Source organism: Bos taurus, chromosome 28 (assembly GCF_002263795.3).
Source record: "Bos taurus isolate L1 Dominette 01449 registration number 42190680 breed Hereford chromosome 28, ARS-UCD2.0, whole genome shotgun sequence".
Classification (NCBI taxonomy): domain Eukaryota; kingdom Metazoa; phylum Chordata; class Mammalia; order Artiodactyla; family Bovidae; genus Bos; species Bos taurus.
In genome coordinates this window covers 2,941,906-2,966,959 of record NC_037355.1, presented here as the reverse complement: position 1 = coordinate 2,966,959, position 25,054 = coordinate 2,941,906, and the positions used below count along the sequence as shown (strand labels likewise).

At 42.2% G+C, this 25,054-nt stretch overlaps 1 protein-coding gene across 1 annotated transcript in view; it reads left to right on the top strand.

Annotated features, from left to right (window-relative positions):
* LOC614741 (formin-2) overlaps window positions 1-15,001 on the top strand; it is a 357,851-nt gene extending 342,850 nt beyond the window's left edge. Inside the window, exons 19-20 of the mRNA XM_059882644.1 lie at window positions 11,918-11,999; window positions 13,495-15,001. Coding sequence (XP_059738627.1) covers window positions 11,918-11,999; window positions 13,495-13,521 — 109 coding nt within the window. The 3' untranslated portion in view covers window positions 13,522-15,001. The remainder of the gene's footprint in view (window positions 1-11,917; window positions 12,000-13,494) is intronic.
* Window positions 15,002-25,054: the final 10,053 nt, after the last annotated feature.

The window sequence follows — 25,054 nt, the reverse complement described above, 5'->3', positions numbered from 1 at the left end:
AGGGGCCCCACCAGTCACCCCCTTGTGACATCTTCCTGACTGGCTCTGAGCCCTCCAAGCAGAGGAGCCCACTGGCCAAACATCCTTCTTCCTGTCTGCTTGGCACTGCACACTCAGACCTGGCGGAGCAGTGGGGAGCTGAGAGAAATGGAAAGCATTGAGAGAGTAGCATTGAAACATATGTATGTAAATCATATGTAAAATAGATAGCTAGTGGGAAGTTGGTGTATAACACAGGGAGCTCAATCCAGTGCTCTGTGACAACCTAGATGGAGTAGGGGGTGGGAGAGAAGTTCAAGAGGGAAGGGACATGTGTATGCTTATAGCTGATTGACATTGTTTATGGCAGAAACCAACACAACATTGTAAAGCAATTATCCTCCAATTTAGAAAGATGGTAACGATAACCCTGTATGCGAGACAGCAAAAGAGACACAGATGTATAGAACAGTCTTTGGACTCTGTGGGAGAAGAAGAGGGTGGGATGATTTGGCAGAATGGCATTGAAACATGTATAATATCATATAAGAAATGAATCACCAGTCCAGGTTCTATGCATGATACTGGATGCTTGGGGCTGGTGCATTGAGACGACCCAGAGGGATGGTACAGGGAGGGAGGAGGGAGGGCGGTTCAGGATGGGGAATACGTGTATACCTGTGGCGGATTCATGTTGATATATGGCAAAACCAATACAATATTGTAAAGTAATTAACCTCCAATTAAAATAAATAAATTTATAAAAATAAATAAAAATAAATTTTTAAAAGTTTGGGATCATGGGGTCAGTAATGGGTACTCAGAAGCTAGTTGTGAGAGAAGGGGGTGGGCAGGATCGTCTCCAAGACGCAGGTGTTAGTCTCTACAACAGATTTGAAGCTGATGGCACCATTAGACCCAGCCGTGCTGGGTCATTTTATTTGACAAAGAGCAGTTAACTCACTGGTTTTGCCTGCTGAAGTCTGATTAACACTTAAGAAGCAACTGTTACAAGACATCAAACTCAATTTTGAATGTCTGTGACTCTCACATCCTGGAAGGACATGGCCAAAATATTTTTTAAAAGGTCAGCCTAGAGTTGCCATGAGGTCCACAGCTCTCTCCTGGAATCCATGGAAGAGGACACACAGCAGTGTTTCTCATAACATCTGAACGCTGGAAACAAACTCAAATGTCCTTCAGCAGATGAGTGGATAGACAAAACACAGCACATCCTTACAATGGAATAGCACTCAGCGATGCGAAGGCATGAAGCACTGATGTGTGCTGTAACATGGGTAAGCCTTCAAAATGCTGTGCTAAGCGAAAGAAGATGGTCACAGAAGACTATATGGTGCGATTTGATTTATATGAAACACCCAAAATTGGCAAGTATTTATATAGGATCTGGAAGTAGATTAGCCCTTGTTGAGGGCTGGGGGCAGAAAGGAATGGGAATTGACCTCTGACAAGGTTCCTTTGGTGGGTGGAATGTTCTAAGAATAGACAGCTGCAGAGCCTTCTAGGGTGCAGGGTATGGGTTTTTCCGTTGTTTTATTTATTTGTTTTTTTGGCCACATCATGTGACTTGTGGGGTCTTAGTTCCCTCATCCTTCCCCATCCCTCAGCAGTGACACCGCTGAGTCCTAACCACTAGACTACCAGGGAATTCCCTGTTCAATCCACTTTAAGTGGAAATTTAATCATATGTTAATGATATCTTAATAAAGCTATTTTTTAAAAAAAACAAGTAAATAGAATTTCTCACATTAGCCACTAGTCCTAATTGTGGACCACAGTTGAACATCCCACCTGTCCTCAGCAATCTGTTCAGGTTGGTCACAGTTTTGAAATCATCCCGGCCATTTCCCCTGTGCTCAGGAGATACATTCAAGGAAACCAAGTCTTTCAACTACTAATATGACTAAATGAGCTAAATCAAAATTTAAGAGATAAATCCGCTGGTGCAAATTTGTAGGAAAACAAGTAGCAGAGTTTGTTCCAAAATTTAAAAGATCTCCATCTATTTAAATAATGACTCTGTAGTGATGAAATGAGCAGTATTTCTCTGTATTAAACTTCAGATTCAGGAAATCTTTCAGTTCAGTCAATCAGTCGTGTCCGACTCTTTGCGACCCCATGAATCGCAGCACACCAGGCCTCCCTGTCCATCACCAGCTCCCAGAGTTCCCTCAAACTCACGTCCATCAAGTCGGTAATGCCATCCAGCCATCTCATCCTCTGTCGTCCCCTTCTCCTCCTGCCCCCAGTCCCTCCCAGCATCAGAGTCTTTTCCAATGAGTCAACTATTCACATGAGGTGGCCAAAGTACTGGAGTTTCAGCTTTTAGCATCATTTCTTCCAAAGAACACCAAGGACCGATCTCCTTTAGAATGGACTGGTTGGCTCTCCTTGTACTCCAAGGGACTCTCAAGAGTCTTCTCCAACACCACAGTTCAAAAGCATCAATTCTTTGGCACTCAGCCTTCTTCACAGTCCAACTCTCACATCCATACATGACCACTGGAAAAACCATAGCCTTGACTAGATGAACCTTTGTTGGCAAAGTAATGTCTCTGCTTTTTAATATGCTATCTAGGTTGGTCATAACTTTCCTTCCAAGGAGTAAGCGTCTTTTAATTTCATGGCTGCAGTCACCATCTGCAGTGATCTTGGAGCCCCAAAAAATAAAGTCTGACACTGTTTCCACTGTTTCCCCATCTATTTCCCATGAAGTGATGGGACCAGATGCCATGATCTTCGTTTTCTGAATGTTGAGCTTTAAGCCAACTTTTTCACACTCCTCTTTTCACTTTCATCAAGAGGCTTTTTAGTTCCTCTTCACTTTCTGCCATAAGGGTGGTGTCATCTGCATATCTGAGGTTATTGATATTTCTCCTGGCAATCTTGATTCCAGCTTGTGTTTCTTCCAGCCCAGCGTTTCTCATGATGTACTCTGCATATAAGTTAAATAAGCAGGGTGACAATATACAGCCTTGACATACTCCTTTTCCTATTTGGAACCAGTCTGTTGTTCCATGTCCAGTTCTAACTCTTGCTTCCTGACCTGCATATGGGTTTCTCAAGAGGCATGTCAGGTGGTCTGGTATTCCCGTCTTTCAGAATTTTCCACAGTTTATCATGATCCACACAGTCAAAGGCTTTGGCATAGTCAATAAAGCAGAAATAGATGTTTTTCTGGAACTGTCTCGCTTTTTCCATGATCCAGCGGATGCTGGCAATTTAATCTCTGGTTCCTCTGCCTTTTCTAAAACCAGCTTGAACATCTGGGAGTTCACAGTTCATGTATTGCTGAAGCCTGGCTTGGAGAATTTTGAGCATTACTTTACTAGTATGTGAGATGAGTGCAGTTGTGTGGTAGTTTGAGCATTCTTTGGCATTTCCTTTCTTTGGGATTGGAATGAAAACTGACCTTTTCCAGTCCTGTGGCCACTGCTGAGTTTTCCAAATTTGCTGGCATAGTGAGTGCAGCACTTTCACAGCATCATCTTTCAGGATTTGAAATAGCTCAACTGGAATGCCATCACCTCCACTAGCTTTGTTCGTAGTGATGCTTTCTAAGGCCCACTTGACTTCACATTCCAGGATGTCTGGCTCTAGGTGAGTGATCACACCATCATGATTATCTTGGTCGTGAAGCTCTTGTTTGTACAGTTCTTCTGTGTATTCTTGCCACCTCTTCTTAATATCTTCTGCTTCTGTTAGGTCCATACCATTTCTGTCCTTTATTGAGCCCATCTTTGCATGAAATGTTCCCTTGATATCTCTAATTTTCTTGAAGAGATCTCTAATCTTTCCCATTCTATTGTTTTGCTCTATTTCTTTGCATTGATCCCTGAAGAAGGCTTTCTTATCTGTTCTTGCAGGAAACCTTAAGTCATGTTAAAACACACACACACTCACAAAATAGGTAATACGTGTATATGTGATCTGAAATGACTCATGTATTCCAAATACACTTTTTTCAGATCTAATATCCTGAGAGGAGTCAGATTGTCCAAGTTTTCTCAATCTGTAGTTCTAATGGAAAAGAGATAAATCCTTAGGAACAAAGAGTGGCTATGATAATGGTTACAATAAACAAAAGGGGGAAGAAATGTGTTCGCCTTGGCCCTGGGGTAAAGCCCCATCTCTCGCTTCTGTTTTGGTGGGCCTCCACCCTCTCACCAGAATGTCCCCATCTACCGCCCCCTGGGCCCTTGCCTGGCCTCTGAATCTTCACTTAGGACCCCTCCCCATGGGCCCCGACCAGGTCGCTGCTCAAGATCTTTGCTTCTACTTATCTCAAACAGGCTTAGAAACGTGAACCACGGGCAACTGCTAGGTCAGGAGAGGAAGTCTGAGCCCTTGAGAAGAAAGCAGACATTTCCTGAGGCAAGCACAGACCTTTTACATGGTGCTTCCTATCCAGGGGGCCCGCAGTGGGGACTGGCCATCCTGGTGCTGTGAGACTGGCCGTGGGAGCACAGCACGACCTTGGACAAGGGCATTGCTAGTCTATTCAGCTGTCCAATGAACAGCCATCGGGGCAAATAAGTGCCCTCCAGTCTAGGCTCCCCTTAGTTTCTGTGGAAAGCTCTTGTTTATAATTTTTTCCTCCTTAAAAGGACCTTTAGATCATTAGCATCATGGTTGTCATCACCATCATCAAAGTTATTATACATGCATAATATTTCTTATCTGCATATTATAATTCCATATCAAACTCAAATTTGGATGCTTTTGTCTGCTTCCTCTTCTTTAATTTTTAAATTTTTAATTGAAATATAGCTGATTTATAATGTACTAATTTCTGCTGTACAGCAAAGTAATTCAGTCATACATATATCCATTATGATTTGATATTCCATATTGATATATATTCAATATCCTGAGATATATATTCTCAGTGTTATACAGTTCTCTGTGCTATATGGTAAGACCTTGTTTTTCCATTCTATATATAATAGTTTGCATCTGCTAGTCCCAACCTCCCACTCCATCCCTCCTCCAGCCCCCTCCTTGGCAACCACAAGTCTGTTCTCTATGTAAATCTATTTCTGTTTCATATATAAGTTCATTTGAGTCTTATTTTAGATTCCACATATAAGTGATATCGTATGATATTTGTCTTTCTCCATCTGACTTACTTCACTTAATAGGGATTCACCCATCCCTGTTCCTAGATGGACCTAGAGAATGGTAAAACTCCATTGTATTGAATATATATGTACCACATCTTCTTTCCCCATTCATCTGTCTGTGGGCATTTAGGTTGTTTCCATGTCTTGACTATTGTAAGTAGTGCTGCTGTTGGGGTGCACATTGGGGTGCATGTATCTTTTTGAATTACAGTTTTCTCTGAATCTGTGCCCAGGAGTGGGATTGCTGGATCTTCTGGTACCTCTGTTTTTCTGAGGAATCTCCATACTGTTCTCCATGGTGACTGCACCAACTCATGCTTGCTCTTTCTGAATGTTGTCTTATGTGAAGCCCATGAGCATTTTATTTTATTTCATTCTATTTTGATTTATTTTGCTTCTGGGTGTTTTATTTGTTTATTAAAATCAGTAATAAAACACCCAGGATCCCTGATACTTTGAGTATCTTTCTAAGTTTGAAAACTTTAATCAGTTTCATCTGCCATTTTATCTTACTGAGCAATGTTGACATTCTCTGGATAATCCACCAGCTTTCTCCCCACCTCCCCCACCAAGCCATGGCGACTCTGCATTTACTCAAAGGGCAGGTGGCACTCTCCCAGCATGAGCCATCGTGTTGTCCAGAGGTTACACTTGACAACATGAAACTAAGGCTCAGAGGGGAATGAAGGTGTCCTGTGTTAGTGCTCAGTGAGGAAAGAGGCCTGCACTATCCTTTGGGGGCTCAGGGCAAAGGGAAGAGAGAGTTGAAGGAGTTATGGCAGTATATGTGGGCCTGTCAGACAGTGTTCTGTGAGAAGTGACGGGTAAACAGGGACTTGAAGTGAAGGAATAAAGCAGGGGTACAGTGGAAACAGTGGCAAACTTTATCTTTGGGGGGCTCCAAAATCACTGTAGATGGTCATTGAGGCCATGAAATTAAAAGATGCTTACTCCTTGGAAGGAAAGTTATGACCAACCTAGATAGCATATTCAAAAGCAGAGACATTACTTTGCCAACAAAGGTCCATCTAGTCAAGGCTATGGTTTTTCCAATGTTCATGTATGGATGTGAGAGTTGGACTGTGAAGAAAGCTGAGCACCGAAGAATTGATGCTTTTGAACTCTGGTGTTGGAGAAGACTCTTGAGAGTCCCTTGGACTGCAAGGAGAGCCAACCAGTCCATTCTAAAGGAGATCAGTCCTGCGTGTTCATTGGAGGGACTGATGCTAAAGCTGAAACTCCAATACTTTGGCCACCTCATATGACGAGTTGACTCATTGGAAAAGACTCTGATGCTGGGAGGGATTGGGGGCAGGAGGAGAAGGGGACGACAGAGGATGAGATGGCTGGATGGCATCACTGACTGGATGGACATGAGTTTGAGTGAACTCCGGGAGCTGGTGATGGACAGGGAGGCCTGGCGTGCTGCAATTCATGGGGTCGCAAAGAGTCAGACACGACTGAGCAACTGAACTGAACTGATGGAGATAGAACATTCCAGCCAGGGAGAGTGGCAAGTGCAAAGCCTGAGGGAGGCAGATGCAGTGAGCATCCTGAACAGAGTGAGCAGGAGGAAAGAGGTGGAAGACGACTGCACAGAGGGGTACTGGGCCAGATCGTGGAGCCTGGTGGACCATGTGGAAGAGGCTCCAGAAGAAGCGGGTAAACCAGAGCCATGTGGCATGCTGTGGTGCTTGCAGGAGCAGGAGAAATCGGTGTCTTCACAAGGACAGGCACCATTAGGTAGTCAGTGACAGACGCCTGGTTAGATGGGTGCAGGAGAAGAGGATGATGGGTGGCTTTCTGGAGGAGCCAGTACACTCGGAGGTCAGCAGAGAAAGAAGGTGTTGCTGGAGCGGGAAGGAGTGAAGGATTTTTTTTTTTTTAATGGAGGAATCAACAGCATATTTTTAGCCTGAAAGGAATAATCCAGTAGAGGAAAAAACTGTGGTTTTGTTCTCCCTTAATATGTATATTTCCTAGATGCGCTCTTGCCTTGTATTGCCCACATCTTTCTCGCACAGAATTCCAAACCACTGTGGTATAAATAGCTCTGCTGTGCTCTCTTTTGAGTGTCACGGGAGGAAACGTGATAAACTCTCTCTCTGTCTATAGTCTAATAGTCTACGGTCTGTGTCTATGTCTAATAGTCGTTGGAGGCTTCACTGGTGCCTCAGACAGTAAAGAATCTGCATGCAATGAAGGAGACCTGGGTTCCATCCCTGGGTCAGGAAGATCCCCTGGAGAAGGGAGTGGCTACTCACTCCAGTATTCTTGCCTGGAGAATTCCAGTTTTCTTGAGCTCCAAAATCAATGCAGATGGTGACTGCAGCCATGAAATTAAAAGACGCTTGCTCACTGGAAGAAAAGCTATGACAAACCTAGGCAGTATATTAAAAAGCAGACTGTTTATAATAGCCAGGACATGGAAGCAACCTAGATGCCCATCAGGAGATGAATGGATAAGAAAGCTATGGTACATATACACAATGGAGTATTACTCAGCCATTAAAAAGAATACATTTGAATCAGTTCTAATGAGGTGGATGAAACTTGAGCCTATTATACAGAGTGAAGTAAGCCAGAAAGAAAAACACCAATACAGTATACTAACGCATATATATGGAATTTAGAAAGATGGTAACAATAACCCTATGTACGAGACAGCAAAAGAGACACTGATGTATAGAATAGTCTTATGGACTCTGTGGGAGAGGAAGATGGTGGGAAGATTTGGGAGAATGGCATTGAAACATGTATAATATCATGTATGAAACAAGTCGCCAGTCCAGGTTCGATGCACGATACTGGATGCTTGGGGCTGGTGCACTGGGACGACCCAGAGGGATGGTATGGGGAGGGAGGAGGGAGGAGGGTTCAGGATGGGGAACACATGTATACCTGTGGCAGATTCATTTTGATATTTGGCAAAACCAATACAATATTGTAAAGTTTAAAAATAAAATAAAACTAATAAAAAAAAAGCAGAGATATCACTTTGCCGACAAAAGTCTGTATAGTCAAAGCTATGGTTTTTCCAGTAGTCATGTATGGGTGTAAGAGTTGGACCATAAAGAAGGCTGAGCATGGAAGAATTAATGCTTTTGAACTGTGGTGCTAGAGAAGACTCTTGAGAATCCCTTGGACATGAGATCAAACCAGTCAATCCTAAAGGAAATCAACCCTGAATATTCATTGGAAGGACTGATGTTGAAGCTGAAGCTCCAATATTTTGGCTACCTAATGAGAAGAGCTGACTCATTGGAAGAGACCCTGATGCTGGGGAAGACTGAAGGCAGGAGGAGAAGGAGATGACAGAGGATGGCATCCCTGACTCAATGGACATGAATTTGAGCGACCTGTGGGAGATGGTAAAGAACAGGGAAGCCTGGCTTGCTGTAGTCCATGGGGTCACAAAGAGTCAGGGATGACTGAGTGACTGAACAATGACACTACAAAAGCCATGAGAAAAGCAAGCACTTTTTTTTAATATAAATTTATTTATTTCAATTGGAGGTTAATTACTTTACAATATTGTAGTGGTTTTGCCATACATTAACATGAATCTGCCACGGGTGGACATGTGTTCCCCATTTTGAACCCCCCTCCCACCTCCCTCCCCTTCCCATCCCTCTGGGTCATCCCAGTGCACCAGCCCCAAGCACCCTGTCTCATGCATCAAACCTGGACTGGCAATCCATTTCACATATGATAATATACATATTTCAATACCATTCTCCCAAATCATCCCACCAACAGAGTCCAAAAGACTGTTCAATACATCTGTGTCTCTTTTGCTATCTTGCATACAGGGTTATCATTACCACCTTTCTAAATTCCATATATATGTGTCAGTATACTGTATTGGTGTTTTCCTTTCTGGCTTACTTCACTCTGTATAATAGGCTCCAGTTTCATCCACCTCATTAGAACTGATTCAAATGTATTCTTTTTAATGGCTGAGTAATACTGCATTGTGTATATGTACCACAGCTTTCTTATCCATTCATCTGCTGATGGACATCTAGGTTGCTTCCATGTCCTGGCTATTAAAAACAGTGCTGCGATGAACATTGGGGTACACATGTCTCTTTCCCTTCTGGTTTCCTCGGTGTGTATGCCCAGCAGTGGGATTGCTGGGTCATAAGGCAGTTCTATTTCCAGTTTTTTAAGGAAGGCCTGAGCAGGAAGGGACTGGGGCCTCTCCATCCCCACTTCCCTCAGTATTTTTCCTCTTACTTCTGCCAGCTCACCTCCAGGGACACGTTCTTTTTTCCTGCCTAAAGTGTGGGGGGAAAGTCTTGTCAGAGTTTTGTTGAAAGAGAACTGGCATTTGGGAGCAGCATTTGCTAGGAGGCTTAGGATAGATAGGCCTGCTCACAGAGCTGCCCACAAGTGCCCACATCTCCTGCTTCCAAGCAAGCACATCCCAGGGAGACTAACCTGGAACAGAACCACCTGGCCCGGGAGCTGCTTTTCCGAAATTCCTCTGCACCTGACTTTGAGAATCCTCTCTGCTGTCTGGTGCCCAGGGCCCAGCTCCCAGCTCAGCCGTGTGTGCAGCCAAGAGTCTAGGGACACAGGAACCACTTGCCCCATCAGTCACGTTCATATCCAGAGCCTGAACCAGTAGGGTGGAGGAAGCTCTGGCCTCGGTGGGGAGTCCTAGGGCAACAGGGTCCCCTGCAGCACTCCCAGGTTATTCCGTACAGAGTCCTTGTTCTCAGCCCCATTTCCCCTTCTAAGGGAAGTATGGAAAACTAAGATTTCTCTTTGAAAGCCCTCGGGGCACAACTGCCCTGAATCCTGAGCTGGGGCAACATCCTTGGCATCTGTGCACACCTGTGACTCTTGCCTGGGTTTCAGGGCCCTCAGCCCTGCACCGACTCAGGCATCCTGACCACACTCTCTAGTTCTCCTGCTGTAGGAATGGCCACACTTGTTTTCTGTGTAAAACTTAAAATGTTTGTATTAGACTGGGCTTTCTGTGATACTTAGAAAATAAGATAGTAAGAAAATTAAGATGCTTTGGTGGTCTAAATACTTGTGAAGTACGTTTTTTTTTAATATTACAAAATGCCTTAAAGAGTTCTAGGTAAATTTAAGAGAGGATTTATTGGATTTTCACTAACTGTAGGGGAAAAAAGCAAAAAGAATTAGTTTGATCCATCGTGCCTCAGTAACCTCATAGCTGCTGCACTCAACGAATTGTTTCATTCTGTTGTTTAAAAACAGGGATTCATTCAGCTGCATAGGAGATGAAATCTGTCATTAGAAACTTTGCCATCAGGCTTAAGAAATACATTTATAACTCATTTCTTTCAGGAACCAGGTTTCAAGATCTCCATAAGAAGTCTTTTATTAAGATAAATCACAGCTTTGTCAGTTTCTCCAGAAGTACTCTATTTTTAATTCCCAAGGAGAATCAAAATAATGAAAATAAATTAACCTAGTAGGTTATTTTCTTTCTAATGGCACCTGTTTTTATTAATAGAATTCCAGTCTACATATTTCTTGGGCTTCCCTGGTGGCTCAGGCGGTAAAGAATCTGTCTGCAATGCAGGAGACCTGGGTTCAATCCCTGGGTTGAGAAGATCCCCTGGAGAAGGGAATGGCAACCTATTCCAGTATTCTTGCCTAGAGAATTCCATGGACAGAGGAACTTGGAAGGCTGTAGTCCATGGAGTCACAAAGAGTCGGACACAACTGAGCAACTAACACACATATTCCTTACTATTTGCTTAGTAGAAGCAGTCATTCATAACATTGTATAGCATTTTATAAGAACTTTTAGTGCCTTTTTTTTTTTTAGCTGCACTAGGCCTTAGTTGCCACACATGGGCTCTTTACTTGCTGCATGCAGACTCTTCCTTGCAGTGTACAGGATCTAGCTCACTGCCCAGAGATGGAACCTGGGCCCCTGCACTGGGAGCGGCCCCTGGGTCACCAGGGAAGCCCTCTAAAGGACTCTTAAAGTGAAGCTTTCTGGATGTTTGCAGCAGCTCCGGGCAGTCCTAGTAGTGATACTCTTCTGCGTTCTTGAGCCCTTGTCCTCCCCGAGGGACACAGGGGGCCAAGCGAGCAGATGCTACCCCAGCATCAGACAGCAGGGCGACCTGCTGTGCAACCTCCCTTCCAGTGATGTCCTCTTTTAACTGTTCCTCTGGTAAATTCAATACTGTTTTCCTTGGATCATGTGTTTAAAAGGAAATGCTAGATGAGTTCAAACATTACTGCTCAGTCTCTATTTTCTGTTTTCAAATGACTGGTCCCCATGCTTGATGACGCTCAATTAAAAAAGAAAAAACGGTCCCAAGTATTCATTGTATAGATTTCCATGCCTGGGGAAACATAATGTGGAAACTGAATCTGAGATCATTTTAAATAAACATATGAGTTCTTATATGATGCTGCTTATTTCACTAATGCTTCTGATTTATACGGTAGTGCCATCCCCTTTTATGTAATGGAGCCAATCTCAGCACCTCACCTGAATATGAGGGATATTTCTTTATTTTCCTGTGTGTAAGACTCCTTTAGTATGCCTAAAAATATAAACGTGCTTGTGTCCTATTCCATTCGACCTTCTTTGATTCCAAGTTAAGAGCCACTGGATGAATTCACCTTTAACTCTATTATGGTTTTAAATCAAGTATCAGGTAACATTCCTGTGTATGTGGTATTATTTTTCTCTAATAAATCAAATCCTTCATGATACTTGCTCACCTACTATAGATGGACTGTAGTGATCTTTCTAAGTCTTTGTTTATATCATGTGTTTTCTCCCCATCCAGAGTAAAAGAAGCTGAAGAGGTGTGTAGGCAGAAAAAGGGAAAGTCACTCTATAAAATAAAACCAAGACATGACTCTGGAATTGTAAGTATTTATTCTGTTTTTGATTTGTAGCTTTCTCTGGCTTTTAAACACTCTTTTCTCAGAATATACAAATCCACCTAATAATATTTTAATCATCTTCCTCTTAAGTTTGAACAAATAGTGAGCTTCCAACTTAGAGAATCTCCTTTTCCTTCTGCCTGTAATCAGGTACCAGAGGCTAAAAGAATCTCGGTGTTCAGCATTCAAAGCCTAACCATCAAGATGGGTCCACTGAGGGGGTGCATATATGTGGGGGGCTGCTGGTGGAGTTGGGGCCATCTTTCACTCTCCTCATCATACATGGGTCACAGCACAGCTGATGTAATCCCATGAGCACCCTTGGGGCCTAGCACAGGGAGTGCAGGTGCAGCATTGTTCTTTGCTCAGACCAGGGGCTCAGGCTGCACAGGGGCTACCAGCAGCTGTCAGCCCACAGCCAAGCGTAACAAGCCAAGCTCTTCCCTCTTTGCTCGTTTCTTCCTTCAAAATAAAACACCAGGTTGTGCACCAGGAAGGGAAGGGTTTGGTGGACATGATGAGTCCTCGTGATGCTGTCTTAGGTTTTGTTGAATGTTTGAGGGATTATCACTTGGCACTACAGAGCAAGTAAATGCTATTTTAAATGAAAAGTTGGGTTAGACTTTAAAATAGCATTTTGAATTAGTCTAATATAGTGTAAATGGAAGATACTCAAATAACCAAAATTGGGCCACAATTAAACAGCTTTATTTAGAAAAAAATAGAAATTATATCTGCATTTAAAAGATATTTCCCCTTCCATTTCTCTGTACCAAAATCTTATTGAACAACAAGTATTATATTATGGTTTGGTTTATCTTCTGTCTTTTTGATGAAAGTATATCTTCAAGTACATGTATAGAATGAGAAGGAATAGTTATTTATTAACCACAATTATGCTGTTATAAGGATAGCAGAGAATTAAATTACATTAAGAATGAGATGAAAGTGTGTTAGTCACTCAGTTGTGTCTGACTCTTTGTGACCCCATGGACTATAGCCTGCCAAGCTCCTCTATCCATGGAATTCCCCAGGCAAGAATACTGGAATGGGTCACCATTCCATTCTCCAGGGGATCTTCCCGACCCAGGGATCGAACCCGGGTCTCCCACATTGTGGGCAGATTCTTTACCATCTGAGTCATAGAAGAGAATTAAATCACATTAACAATGAGATGAAGCCTCAGTTCAATTTTAATATTTATGTGTTTGGACATAAGACTGAAAATGAGAACAGTGAGCTGATACTCTTTCACATCGATTAGAAGCTAAATTTTGAAACATTTTTTTCCCTCAAAAATATTACTGAAAATTCTGAGATAAATAGATTTTACTTATATGTTTTTTCACTTATGAGCTGTGGATCTTTAACCTTTTCTCAAAGAATTTGATCCAAATGAAAATGCTATTCTAAACTCTATACATTCTTTAAAGTTATTTCTTCTAACTATTTCTTTTACCTGGTGCATTTATTTCAGAAAGCAAAAATAAGCATGAAAACCTGACTAATGAAAAGCAGAACAAAAATGAGTCACTGAAGCCGCTTCCACAGAATTCAGCCAGCCTGAGGGCAGGAAGGAAACTCATCATTTTGATCATGTTTCTTCTTGGCCTCTTGCATAATCTTTATGTTTTCCAGACAGTTTACTGATTGTTGAATTCTACACTGTATTCATATAAAAATGCAAAAGCAGTAGACCAGTGGAGAATGTGACACCTTTTCTTTTTGAAAAAGTTTATGGTATTTTACCAATAGACCAAAACAGCATGTGTAAGAGGCAGTATCTGCATTAATTCTGAACATGCGAAACAGTAACCTCCAACTTACTGTTGTGAGAATATTCCCTGTCACAGCGAAACACTCTTTCTCCTGATGACCAGTACTCCACGTCACTGCATTTAGATTTATGGTTAACATGTTATTTCTAGTGACTTGTTTGTATCAGTTTCACATCTGCATATAAATTTTCTATTTTAAAATTGAGGTACCATTTATATATGTCATAGATAAGGCTTTCCCAGCTCTTGGGTTGGTCTCTGTAACTATATATTTGTGAAAGAAGATTATCATTTTTTTTACTCATCAGACAATGAATAGAAAAAAATATAGCAAAAGGAAAACCCTTTCTATACATCATTTAATATAGGCAGGAATTATAATTTTAAGTTAAATGAGGGTCTTTATCAACCATGTCCTTTAGGACCTACATAAAGCCAATCTGCAGCAAAGGCCAATTAAACCAAAATCGTGCCTCTCTGTAACTTTTACCATTGCCCTTCTCAAAGAAAATGACACAGTGCTTTTAAATGATCCTCATAAAATTGCCAAACATGACAACTGTTGGCAAAAAAAAAAAAAGAGTAACTTTAAATGGATTGATATCTACCTAGGACTTGTTCATTAAACCCACCTGCCTGAGTATTGTGACTTGATTGGGGTTTCCTTTATGTGTTACGGCAGTTAATCAAAAGCTATGAAATGAGTATGCAAGAGTTTATGATCTAAAGGAGCCTAAGAAAATATTTTATTTTAGTTTGAGAGGGGAAAAGTATAACTCCACTCTTTCTGAGAGTATTTTAAAGTCACTTCTGAAGCATTGTGATGGCTTTGTCTAACATTAATAGATTTTTAAAAATGATATGTCTTGGGGTATGGCTATAAATAAAGGGGAGAATCTGTTGCTATTGCAAACCAATGATGGAAGCAACTTACAAAGAAAATCTGAATTGTAACTATGTTTCTATTTATGTAAAATACTGTCCTCACCTTTCAGTCTGTAGTTGATGTGCACAGACACAGTGGTGGCTCTCGGGTTGCTGTTCTGCCGTCTTCCTGTCTCCTTCAGTCCCTCCATGTGTATATGAACTTCAATGATACAATGGGGCGTTTAACAGAGATTGCTATGTGCAATACTGTATTTAGTGTTTCTATTTTAATTTTTCTAGGATGTTAATTTATATGAAAATAAAATGCATAATAAAAGAGTTCTGTGCCTATTGTGTAATATAACCTAAAAGCACATGCAAAATATTTACCCCAGAGGGGAATTAAGTTAGAGCATCTGTGTCCAAAGACTTTTGAAAGTTCTTATTTCAGGCTGAACAGTTATTAGTGAATAGTGAAAGTCACTCAGTCGTGTCCAACTCTGCATGGACTACACGCATGGACTACACAGTCCATGGAATTCTCCAGGCCAGAATACTAGAGTGGGTAGCCGTTCCCTTCTCCAGGGGATCTTTCCAACCCAGGGATCGAACCCACGTCTCCTGCATTGTAGGTCGATTCTTTACCAGCTTAGCCACCAGGGAAGCCTGAACAGTTATTAGCAGCTAAGTATTTAACAAATGCTGGTTTGTAAAGATAAAATAATAATTCTGCTACACCAAAACATATTTTCTTAAGTTCAGATTTTCTTAATGCAGTTTTAGGGACGAAGTATTTCCCCCTTTTGGAAATACCAGTATGTTAATACCTAAGAAGTCTTTTTTCTATAAGTTACAAATTAGTTGCAAAAATTCATATGATGTAGATTAAATGGTGATAAAAATTGAGTTGATCTCAGTGAGGCAACTCACTTCCCTGGTGGCTCAGACAGTAAAGCATCTGCCTATAATACAGGAGATCAGGGTTCGATCCTTGTGTTGGGAAGATCTCCTGAAGAAGGAAATGGCAAGCCATTCCAGTATTCTTGCCTGGAAAATCCCATAGACGGAGGAGCCTGGTAGGCTACCGTCCATGGGATCGCAAAGGGTTGGACCAGACTGAGCGACTTCACTTCACTTCACTTCACTTCAGTGAGGCAGCAGTGAGTGGTGGCGCGAAGTGAGATCTAATTCCCTGCCCAGGAACTGACCCTGGGTAGCCTGAACGAAAACCAGGAATCCTAGCCACCAGGCCAGCAAGGGCTAGAGGCTAGAAGCTAATTTTCCCTGGATCTTTGCCGCCAGTGAAAAATGCATTTACCATGGAGGCAGAAACTGTAAATGCAGGTACAAAGTTTATTATTAGAAACATAGCACAGCAACATGTGGGAAAGAACATAGAGAAACAGTTGGTTTAGTTAAGACAGAAGCAAAACAGAGATACACACCTGGAGAGAAAGGAGCGCAATCAAGAGTTGGTTAAGTCATGTACGTAGGCCAGTTTTTCTGGGTCTTTGTCTTCCTTTCTGCCAATTTTCTGGTTTCTTTTTTCACATCCGACCTATCCTGAGACTCTCCCCTGGTGTGCACTCACCCCTCAGCTAAGATGGATCTCGAAGTGGAAGCTTCTGGGAGAAGCAAGACTCATTATGGTCTGGCATTTTCACCTGATTTTTGACCCACAAGGAGCCTTTCTGCGCATGTGTAGTGTTTCCCTTGTCCCAAAAGGGGGTGGGGGGAGGGGAGACCTCAGTCCTTTATTCAAGCAGGATTTTGTCCCTCTTTGTCCTTGCCATGACTATTACTTTAAAGTGTTTATAAGAGACAAACACTGGCTATTTATCACCTTTCTGTTGTTACTTCCATTTCAGAGGGCAAACAGGAGGCTGATTGTAAATGCCTCAACTGGAGCCCACCTATCGCTTGTCTCAGGAAATGTGAACAGGAGGCTAGTTGTAAATGTCTAACCCGGAGTCCATCTATCTCCTACATCAGTGTTATGGGAAAACAATAAGGCAGAGAACATTATGGTGCAAAGAGATGGATATAGACAAGGGAATAGAAGGAAAAAAAGGAAGCGTTATGCTAATAGAAAAGCATTATTGAAGCTAATGGGGGAAAAAAGCTAATGGAAAAGACTTTCTTTTTCTCCATAAATCATCTTTGAATTTAGGTCTAATTTAATTTTTCACTATAAATTTTTCATCACCTTTTTTTCATCTACTTTGTGCCAAGGCCTGTACTCATAACTGACATTTAAAAATGAAAAGAAAGAGGGAGAAATGGGTAAAAGGCCCACTCTATGGTGAGGAACTGAAACTAAATTTTTGGCGGTGAGCACGGTGTAGTGTGTGTGAAGTCGACATACAAGGCACACATGAGAGTTATTAATATTATAAATCACTGTTACCACAATTAAAATAATTTGAAAAATTAAAAAGGAAAACTGAACATCAAGTTGGGGTGGGGAGGAGTGTACAGCAGCAATTAAATTCATCGTAATGCCCAGTTCAAAGAGTACAAAATGCTAAATCCAGAGGGATGAGGATGAGGTGAGGGCTGGGGAGAAGAGAGGTCTCTGGGGGCCCAGGGAGCTTCACTTTTCTCAGTACCTGCAACCAGGTGAGCCTGATGGAGGGAAGACAGTACAGAGGGGAAAGGATGATGAGAAATGTCACCAGAGATGCAGAAAAGGACGTTGTGGCAGGAACTAAGGTAAGTTTGTTATGGTTTGGGGTGGGGAGTGCCCAGAGGTCACGTGGGGGCAAGGGAGGAGGGGCAGGGGCACTGACGTGACACAGGAGCCTGTTTCAACTGCCATCTTAAAAGTTCCAAATGGGTATTTGGTGGAGATGATGAAACATTTCTAAGGAAGGTAACAAGCTGGAGAAAGAGCATGTCAACCAGAAGCTGAACAGCCTGCCACCCCCCTTGGGAGAACTGGCCCCACGGATGACAGGAGGTGGTGAGGGGCTGAGCAGGGCAAACCTAAAGGACGATGAGCATCCTGCAGCGTCACTCACAGCAGGACCCGTGTTCCAGGTGACCCAGCCCGCCCTGCTGCAGCATGGAGGATGGGGCCTGTAGCTTAAAGGGGCAGTTGTGGCTCAAAGCAGGAATGGATGCAGGTGAGGCACTACCAGTACAGATGGAAACCTGAATGAAGAAAAGACACGGTAAGGAGGTAGGCTTCTTGAATTGTCAGATGTAAGAAACAAGAAAGCAGAATGAACTTACCATGACAGGCTGGTCTCTGGACTGTTATTTGGCAAAGCCTGGCTCCTGGCATCAGTGAGGCCATATAAGAAAGGGGTCCATTAAGTTCCTTCACAACCATTAGCGCCTGGAGAACCTTCTCTGCTGAGCCTACCAAAAAAGGCAGCTCTCTGAGTTTTCATCCCCTTAGTTAGTTAGTTAATGTTAGTCGCTCAGCTGTGTTCAACTCTTTGCGACCCCATGAATTGTGGCCTGCCAAGCTCCTCTGTCCATGGAATTCTCCAGGCAACAATACTGGAGTGAGTAGCCATTCCTTTTTTCCAGGGGATCTTCTCGACCCAGGGATCAAACCCAGGTCCCCTGCGTGGCAGGCAGATTGTTTACTATCTGAGCCACTAGGGAAGCCCCAAACCCTACAACACCCAGTATTCCCCAGGTGGTCTCCTATCCAAGTACTAACCAGGCCCAACCCTAACTTAGCTTCCAAGACCAAAGGCGATGCAACGCATTCAGGATATTATGGCTGTAGACTGGCTTCATTCTCGGCAGGGCACTTATCACTATGAAGTAATACAGTTGTAATAGGGCTGGGGCAGGTGGAGCTGCAGTGCCAAACAGCCACTGGTCAGCACTGCAACCCCTCCCCTTGTGTATAAAAGGAGCCCCAATTGGGTCTGAGAAAAGATGGATCGAGTGGCTAGTCTGCCGTCTTCTTGGTCTGCTAGCTTTCCAATTAAAATCATTATTCCTTGTTCCAACACTTTCTCTCCCAATTTATCGGCCTGTTGTGCAGTGAGCAGAGTGAGCTTGGGCTCTGTAACATGTCCTGCTCTTCTCGTCTGTGCACTGATGACTCCTACACTGTTTTCATGATTATAGCTTCATTACATTGAAGTCAAAGCATAAGAAGCCTCCAGCCAGTTCTCATTTCTGAGGATTCCTTTGACTATTTCCACACGAATATTAAAAGGATTTGCTCTATTTCTGTGAAAAATACCATTGAAAGTTAGGCAAAGAATGCGTTCACACTGGACATTGCTTTGCAAAGAATGGACATTTTAACAATACTAATTCTTCCATTCCATGAGCATGGACTATCTTTCTGTTTATTGGTTTCTTCTTCATTTTCTTCATCAACATCTGAAAGTGTTCAGTGTGCAGGCTTTAGAAGCCCTTGGTTAAATGTATTACTTGGTATTTTGTTCTTTTTGATGCAGTTGTCAATTGGATTATTTTCTTTCTCTCTTTTTTTTTAATTTTATTTTTTAACTTTACAATATTGTATTGGTTTTGCCATATATCTGATGGTTCATTTTTTGTGTTTAGAAGTACAGTTGATTTGTATGTATTGATTTTGTACCATTACTGAATTCATGTATTAGTTCCAATGGTGTTTTAATGGAATTATGTAGAAAATTACAACTCAAAAATCCCACTGTTTCTGTCACATCCAGGCCATTCACAACATGGAAGACAGAGTGGCTCCTACCAGCATCTTCCCACAGTGCCCGTCAATTCCATGTGGACTCATACAGGGGCGATCGGGCTCATGAGTTTGTATGAAGTGGATCTAGGTAACAAGGCTGGCCCTCTATTAGGAAGTGTGATGTTTTCTCTGATTTTCTGGTGTGGTATTGATAAGGTGTTTTGGAAAGTTTTTGACTTTGCCGTAATTCCAAACCTACAGAGACCTGTGGTAGCAGAACAAACTCTTGTATATCTACACGCTCAGATTTCCCAGCTGTCCTTACTGGAGTGCATTTGCCACTTCACACAAGATTCTCCAGTGCGTTTTACCCAAGACAGGGAAAGTGTTCTTCCAGGGAACCAGCATGTAGCATCCAAACGAGGAGATTACGTGGTTTCCATGTTACAATCCAACCCAAGGCCCATTTCAACTTTCACTAGCTGTCCCAACTCTAGGGAAACGTCTTTCCCCGTTCTGATCCAGGTTTCTTTTCCTGGAACCATGATTGATACTTTTCCTCATTTTCACAACCTTGATGGAGGCAAAGTGCACAAGATAAATATGACCTGAGTCATAAGATAAATATGGCCTTTTCTGTGTTATAACATGTATCAGGACTTTATGTATTTTGTGTGTTTGTGTAGGTGTGTGTGTGATTAATTGTACAGATTATTTACCATTTAAGACATTTTAAGTACACTGTTCTGTGGCATTAACCACACTCACATTGTTGTACAAATAACGTCTCCGTCCATGTTCAGAACTTTTCTGTTCTCACCAGTGAAACTGTGTGCCCATTAAAGACAAATTTACCTCAGCCCCTGGCCATCACACTCTACTTTCTGCCTTTGAACTTGACTTCTGTGTGTACCTCATATAAGTGGAATTTTGTTCTGCTTGTGACAGTTGCTTCATTGATAATGGCTTCAAGGCTTCTGTTCGCAGTAGCACGTGTCAGAATCCCTTCTTTTTTTCGGCTGAATGCATTCCTTTGTGTGTACACCACCACGTTTGTTTGATCCCCTCACCCACGATGGGCAGTTGGGTCACTTGCGCCTTTTGCTGCTGTGATGAATACTGCTCCTAGGACGCGTGTACTCATAGGTGTCCAGCCCCTGTTTTCAGTCTTTGGGTCGTATACCCTGATGTGGATGTGGTGGATCACAGGTAAATTCTATGACGAAGTTTTGAGGAACTGGCACACTGTTTTCCACATAGCCTGCACCATTTCACTTGACTTCTTTTATGGAAAAATCATAGTGGTTTATGGATCCACTCCAATTGGTTTATCTGTTTACCCACTGGTGAGCATTTGCACCATCTCTCCCTTTTGGGTCTTATAAAGAGTGTTGCTATCAGCATGTGTGAACACCTGTTTTCACTTCTTTGGGGTATATACCCAAGAGTAGAGTTGTTGAGCTGTACGGTAATTTTACATTCACATCATAGACATATGTTGAATCCTTTTCCATTTGCACAAGTAATTTTTAAAGGTTCCAACTTCTCTGCATTGTTGCCAACATTTGTTTTTTTACGTTTTTTAAAAAAATATTTGTTTGGCTTCATCAGGTCTTAGTTGGGGCAGGCAGGGTCTTCCTTGTGTCCTGAGGAATCTTCATTGTGCACTGTTGTGCACAGAGTCTCTAGTTGTGTTATGCAGACTCTAGAGCAAGCAAGCTCAGCAGTTGTGGGGCACAGACTTAGTTGCTGTGAGGCACGTGGGATCTTCCCAGACCAGGGATCGAACCCATGTCTCCTGCACTGGCAGGTGGATTCTTTATCAGTGAGCTACCAGGGAAGCCCTACCCTCATGTTTTATTGAAGAGTTTATACAGTCATGTCTTGGTACCCTTGGGGAATTGGTTCCAGAATACCCTAATTTTGGTATACTCAAGTCTCCTATATAAAATGGAATGGTATTTGCAAATAACCTGGGCAAATATCCTCTTATATACCTTAAATAAAATCTAGCTTACTTATAATAACTAATACATATAGTCACTGTATAAATGTTAAAAATGCAATGTGAATGCTATGTAAATAGTTGCTGGTATGTGACAAATTCAATGTTTTCCTTTTGAAACCCTTTGGAAATTTTTTTTCTTATAGTTTTGATATGGAGTTTTGTCAGGAAGCATTTAACAGGAGGCTTCCTGTGTGCTGTTTTGGATCTGGCATGAATCCTCTGTTCCTTATTAATTCCTGAATATTCAGGAATTAAGAGGAGTTGGCAAGCCACTCCCTGGGCTGAAGAATGCATGCATTTCCTTGGTTAGTTTTTCCATACGGTGATAAGTTAACTATTTACGACCCTCTTCCTTTTTATGAACCTTATGGTAAAAGTGATTATTTACAACCCTCTCTCTTTGATATGGATTACCTTATGTTTCCTTGATAATTTGTAAGTCTGGACTTTTAATTTTTATCTTTGCTGAAAATAGCTACCTTGTAAGACAGTATATATACCCACACTATGTTGACTAAAACACCTTTGCTCCTTCAGAGCTTAAATCCCCGTGTCTTTCTTTCTCTCTCTCTCCGGCTAATTCGGAGCACAGAGGCCCGTTGAGCTCACTTTCTTGCCCAGGCTTCTAAGACCCTCTCGAGAAGGCACACTGTGCCTTCACCCCCTCGAGAAGGCACCCGGTGCCTGCGTGAAGCAGCACAAGCTCTGTGCCAAGAGCTTTATTGGTTTTCTGCATAAACTAAGGAATATCAGCCTCTTTCTCTCTCTCTTTTAATTTCTTATCATCAACTCCGGACCACCAGGTTCCGGTCCATTAAAGGACCTCAACAGAGTTTGAATCCATGGACGTGGAACCCATAGATACAAGGGGCTGACTGCAATTTTACTTTTTACATTTAAGCCTTTTATATATTTTGAGATACTTTTTAGTATGTGGCATGAGCTAAGGGTCCAATTTCATTCTGCTGCATGTGGATAGCCAATTGCCTAGCAACACCATTTGTTGAAAACACCATTTCCCCCCAATTTAGTTCTGTGGACTGTTGTGTAAAATGAGCTCATTATGAATGGATGGTGTATTTCTGGGATCTCAAGTCATACCATTCATGTATGTATGTGTATAATATATTCATATATGTGTGTGTGTGTATACACACACAAGGGCTTCCCTGGTGGCTCAGATGGTAAAGATGGCTCAGATGGTAAAGAATCTGCCTGCAATGCAAGAGATCTGGGTTTGATCCCTGGATTGGGAAGATCCCCTGGAGGAGAGCATGGCAACCCACTCCAGTATTCATCCTTGGAGAATCCCCAAGGACAGAGGGGCCTGGCGGGCTACAGTCCATAGCATCACAAAGAGTCAGACACAACTGAAGGAACTTAGCATGAGTGCACAAATACACAGGAATTCATGTGTGTATACACACACACAAATGCACACACACAATTTCATGTATATATACACACACACAGGACTTCCCTGGTGGCTCACGGTAAAGCGTCTGCTTACAATGCAGGAGACCCAGGTTCGATCCCTGGTCAGGAAGATCCTCTGGAAAAGGAAATGGCAACCCACTTCAGTACTCTTGCCTGGAAAATACCATGGACAGAGGAGCCTTGTAGGCTACAGTCCATGGGGTCATAAAGAGTCAGACACGACTGAGTGACTTCACTTTCACTTTCACTTTATACACACACATGGATTAATGTATATACACACACACACAGGAATTCTTGTATATATATAAATACACATGAATTCATGTATATATATTTGTACATATATACATGAATTCATGATATATACACACACAAATTCACATATATATATATTTACACACACATGAATTCATGTGTATATGCACGTGTGTGTGTACACATGTGTGTGCGTCCTGTGTGTGTGGTGCGTTCAAGGTCAAAGCTCATGATCTAGGCAACCAAACCCGTGATCATGTAGGTTTTCTTCTGTATTATTTATCATTTATTTATTATTATTCTGTATTGTTTATAGTTTACTGTTTTAAATTTTTTTTGTGGTCAGTGTTGAATGACTTTTGGTGTAAGCTGTCAAATGTGTGTCTAATTTCATTTCATTGTGTATGTTTTCTAATTGTTCTGTAACTATTTTTCCTAGAGGTCCCAGGATATTTGCCTCCATCCTTTTGCATTTCCAACACGCAGTGGATTCAGTAGGACCACCAGCAGGAATCCAGGCCTCCCCTGAGCTAGGAATGGCTACGGCCTGCATTTCCCAGTTGGCCGTCAGAGGGCGACAGTCCCACCTCTCTTACCAGTGCAGGGGCTCCGGATTCTGCCCCCAGACTTGGCCCTGTGCACAGCCTACAGGACACGGGCCTACTCAGGACCTACCCGGGGATTCACTTCAGGACAACACAGGGCTGTGTCCACGCTGAGAGGAGCTCAGTTCCGACAGGAGGCCATGGGAAGAAAAGGTGAAGAAACAGTGAGGAGAAGCTTCCTGTGCCTGGCTGGCTGTCTGGAGGGGCGCTGTCTTCAGAGAACCCAGCAGAGGAAGGGCTTGGTGTAGAAAACTGGGGGTTTGGATTCATTTTGTGTGCAGTGCAGACAGTGTCCAGTGTCCTTTGGCTTGTGATGTTCTGTTTTCCAGGCAATTTATTGAGGGGACCTTCCCTTCCCAAGTGTATGTCTTTGGCAGACTTGTCATCAGTTAACTGACCACGTATTAGCAGGTTTTTTTCCTTGGTTCTCCCTGCTAATATTCTGGCTAGTTTCCTCTTTCTGTGCCATTTCTACATGGTTTGGTTACCATAGCTGCATAAGATGGTTTGAAGTCAGAGTGAGTTTCCCCCAGCTACTGTTCTCCTTTCTCAGGACCCCCTTGGCTGTTCAGGGTCCTTTGTGGTTCCATGCAACTGTCAGGATCGTTCGTTCAGTTTTTGTGAAAAATATCATTGGAAGTATGGTTGGAATTGCATTGAATGTGTGTGCTGTTTGGGTTAGAATGGACATTTTAGCACTAATCAGTCTTTCCATCCATGAGCACAGGGTCTCTTTCCTTCATTTGAGTCTTCAAATTCTTCACCAATATCTTAATAATTTCAGTGCTCAAGTCTTTCATGTCTTTGGATACCTTTATTCCTAGGTATTTTGTTCTTTTGATGTTATTTTAAATGGGGCTGTTTTCTTAATTTCTCTCTCTGATGGTTCATTATTTGTGTACAGGAACACAGCTGAGATTTATGTATTCATTTTGGGTCCTGCAGCTTTACTGAATTCATATATTCTAAGAGATTTTTGGTGGATTGATGTCGAAAGCTAGAACTAGAAATCCCACTGTTTCTACCACATCCAGGTCATCCACAACACCCAAGAGATAGTGACTCCTAACAGAATCTTCCCACAGTGTCCCTTACAATCACGTGAAATCCTACAAGAGCGAAGTGTATCATCACTTGGGGTGAGTAGGATCTGGGTAGGACTTGGCCTCTCTAGCCATGTTTAATATTGTCTTGACTTTTCTGTCCTATTGACATGGTTGTTTTGAGAAGTAATTTATTTTTCAGTCATTTCCAACTTACAGAAAATGTTCAATAGCAAGACTCAAAGTATTCATATTTGCCCCTTCATACAAATACTCCAGTGTGTTTGACCCTAAACAAGGATATTCTCCCAGGAACCCAGCATATATCCCTGAAATGAGGATTATGAAACTATCTTCTAACCATCTGATCCATAGGTCCACTTCAACTTTCACCAGCTGTCC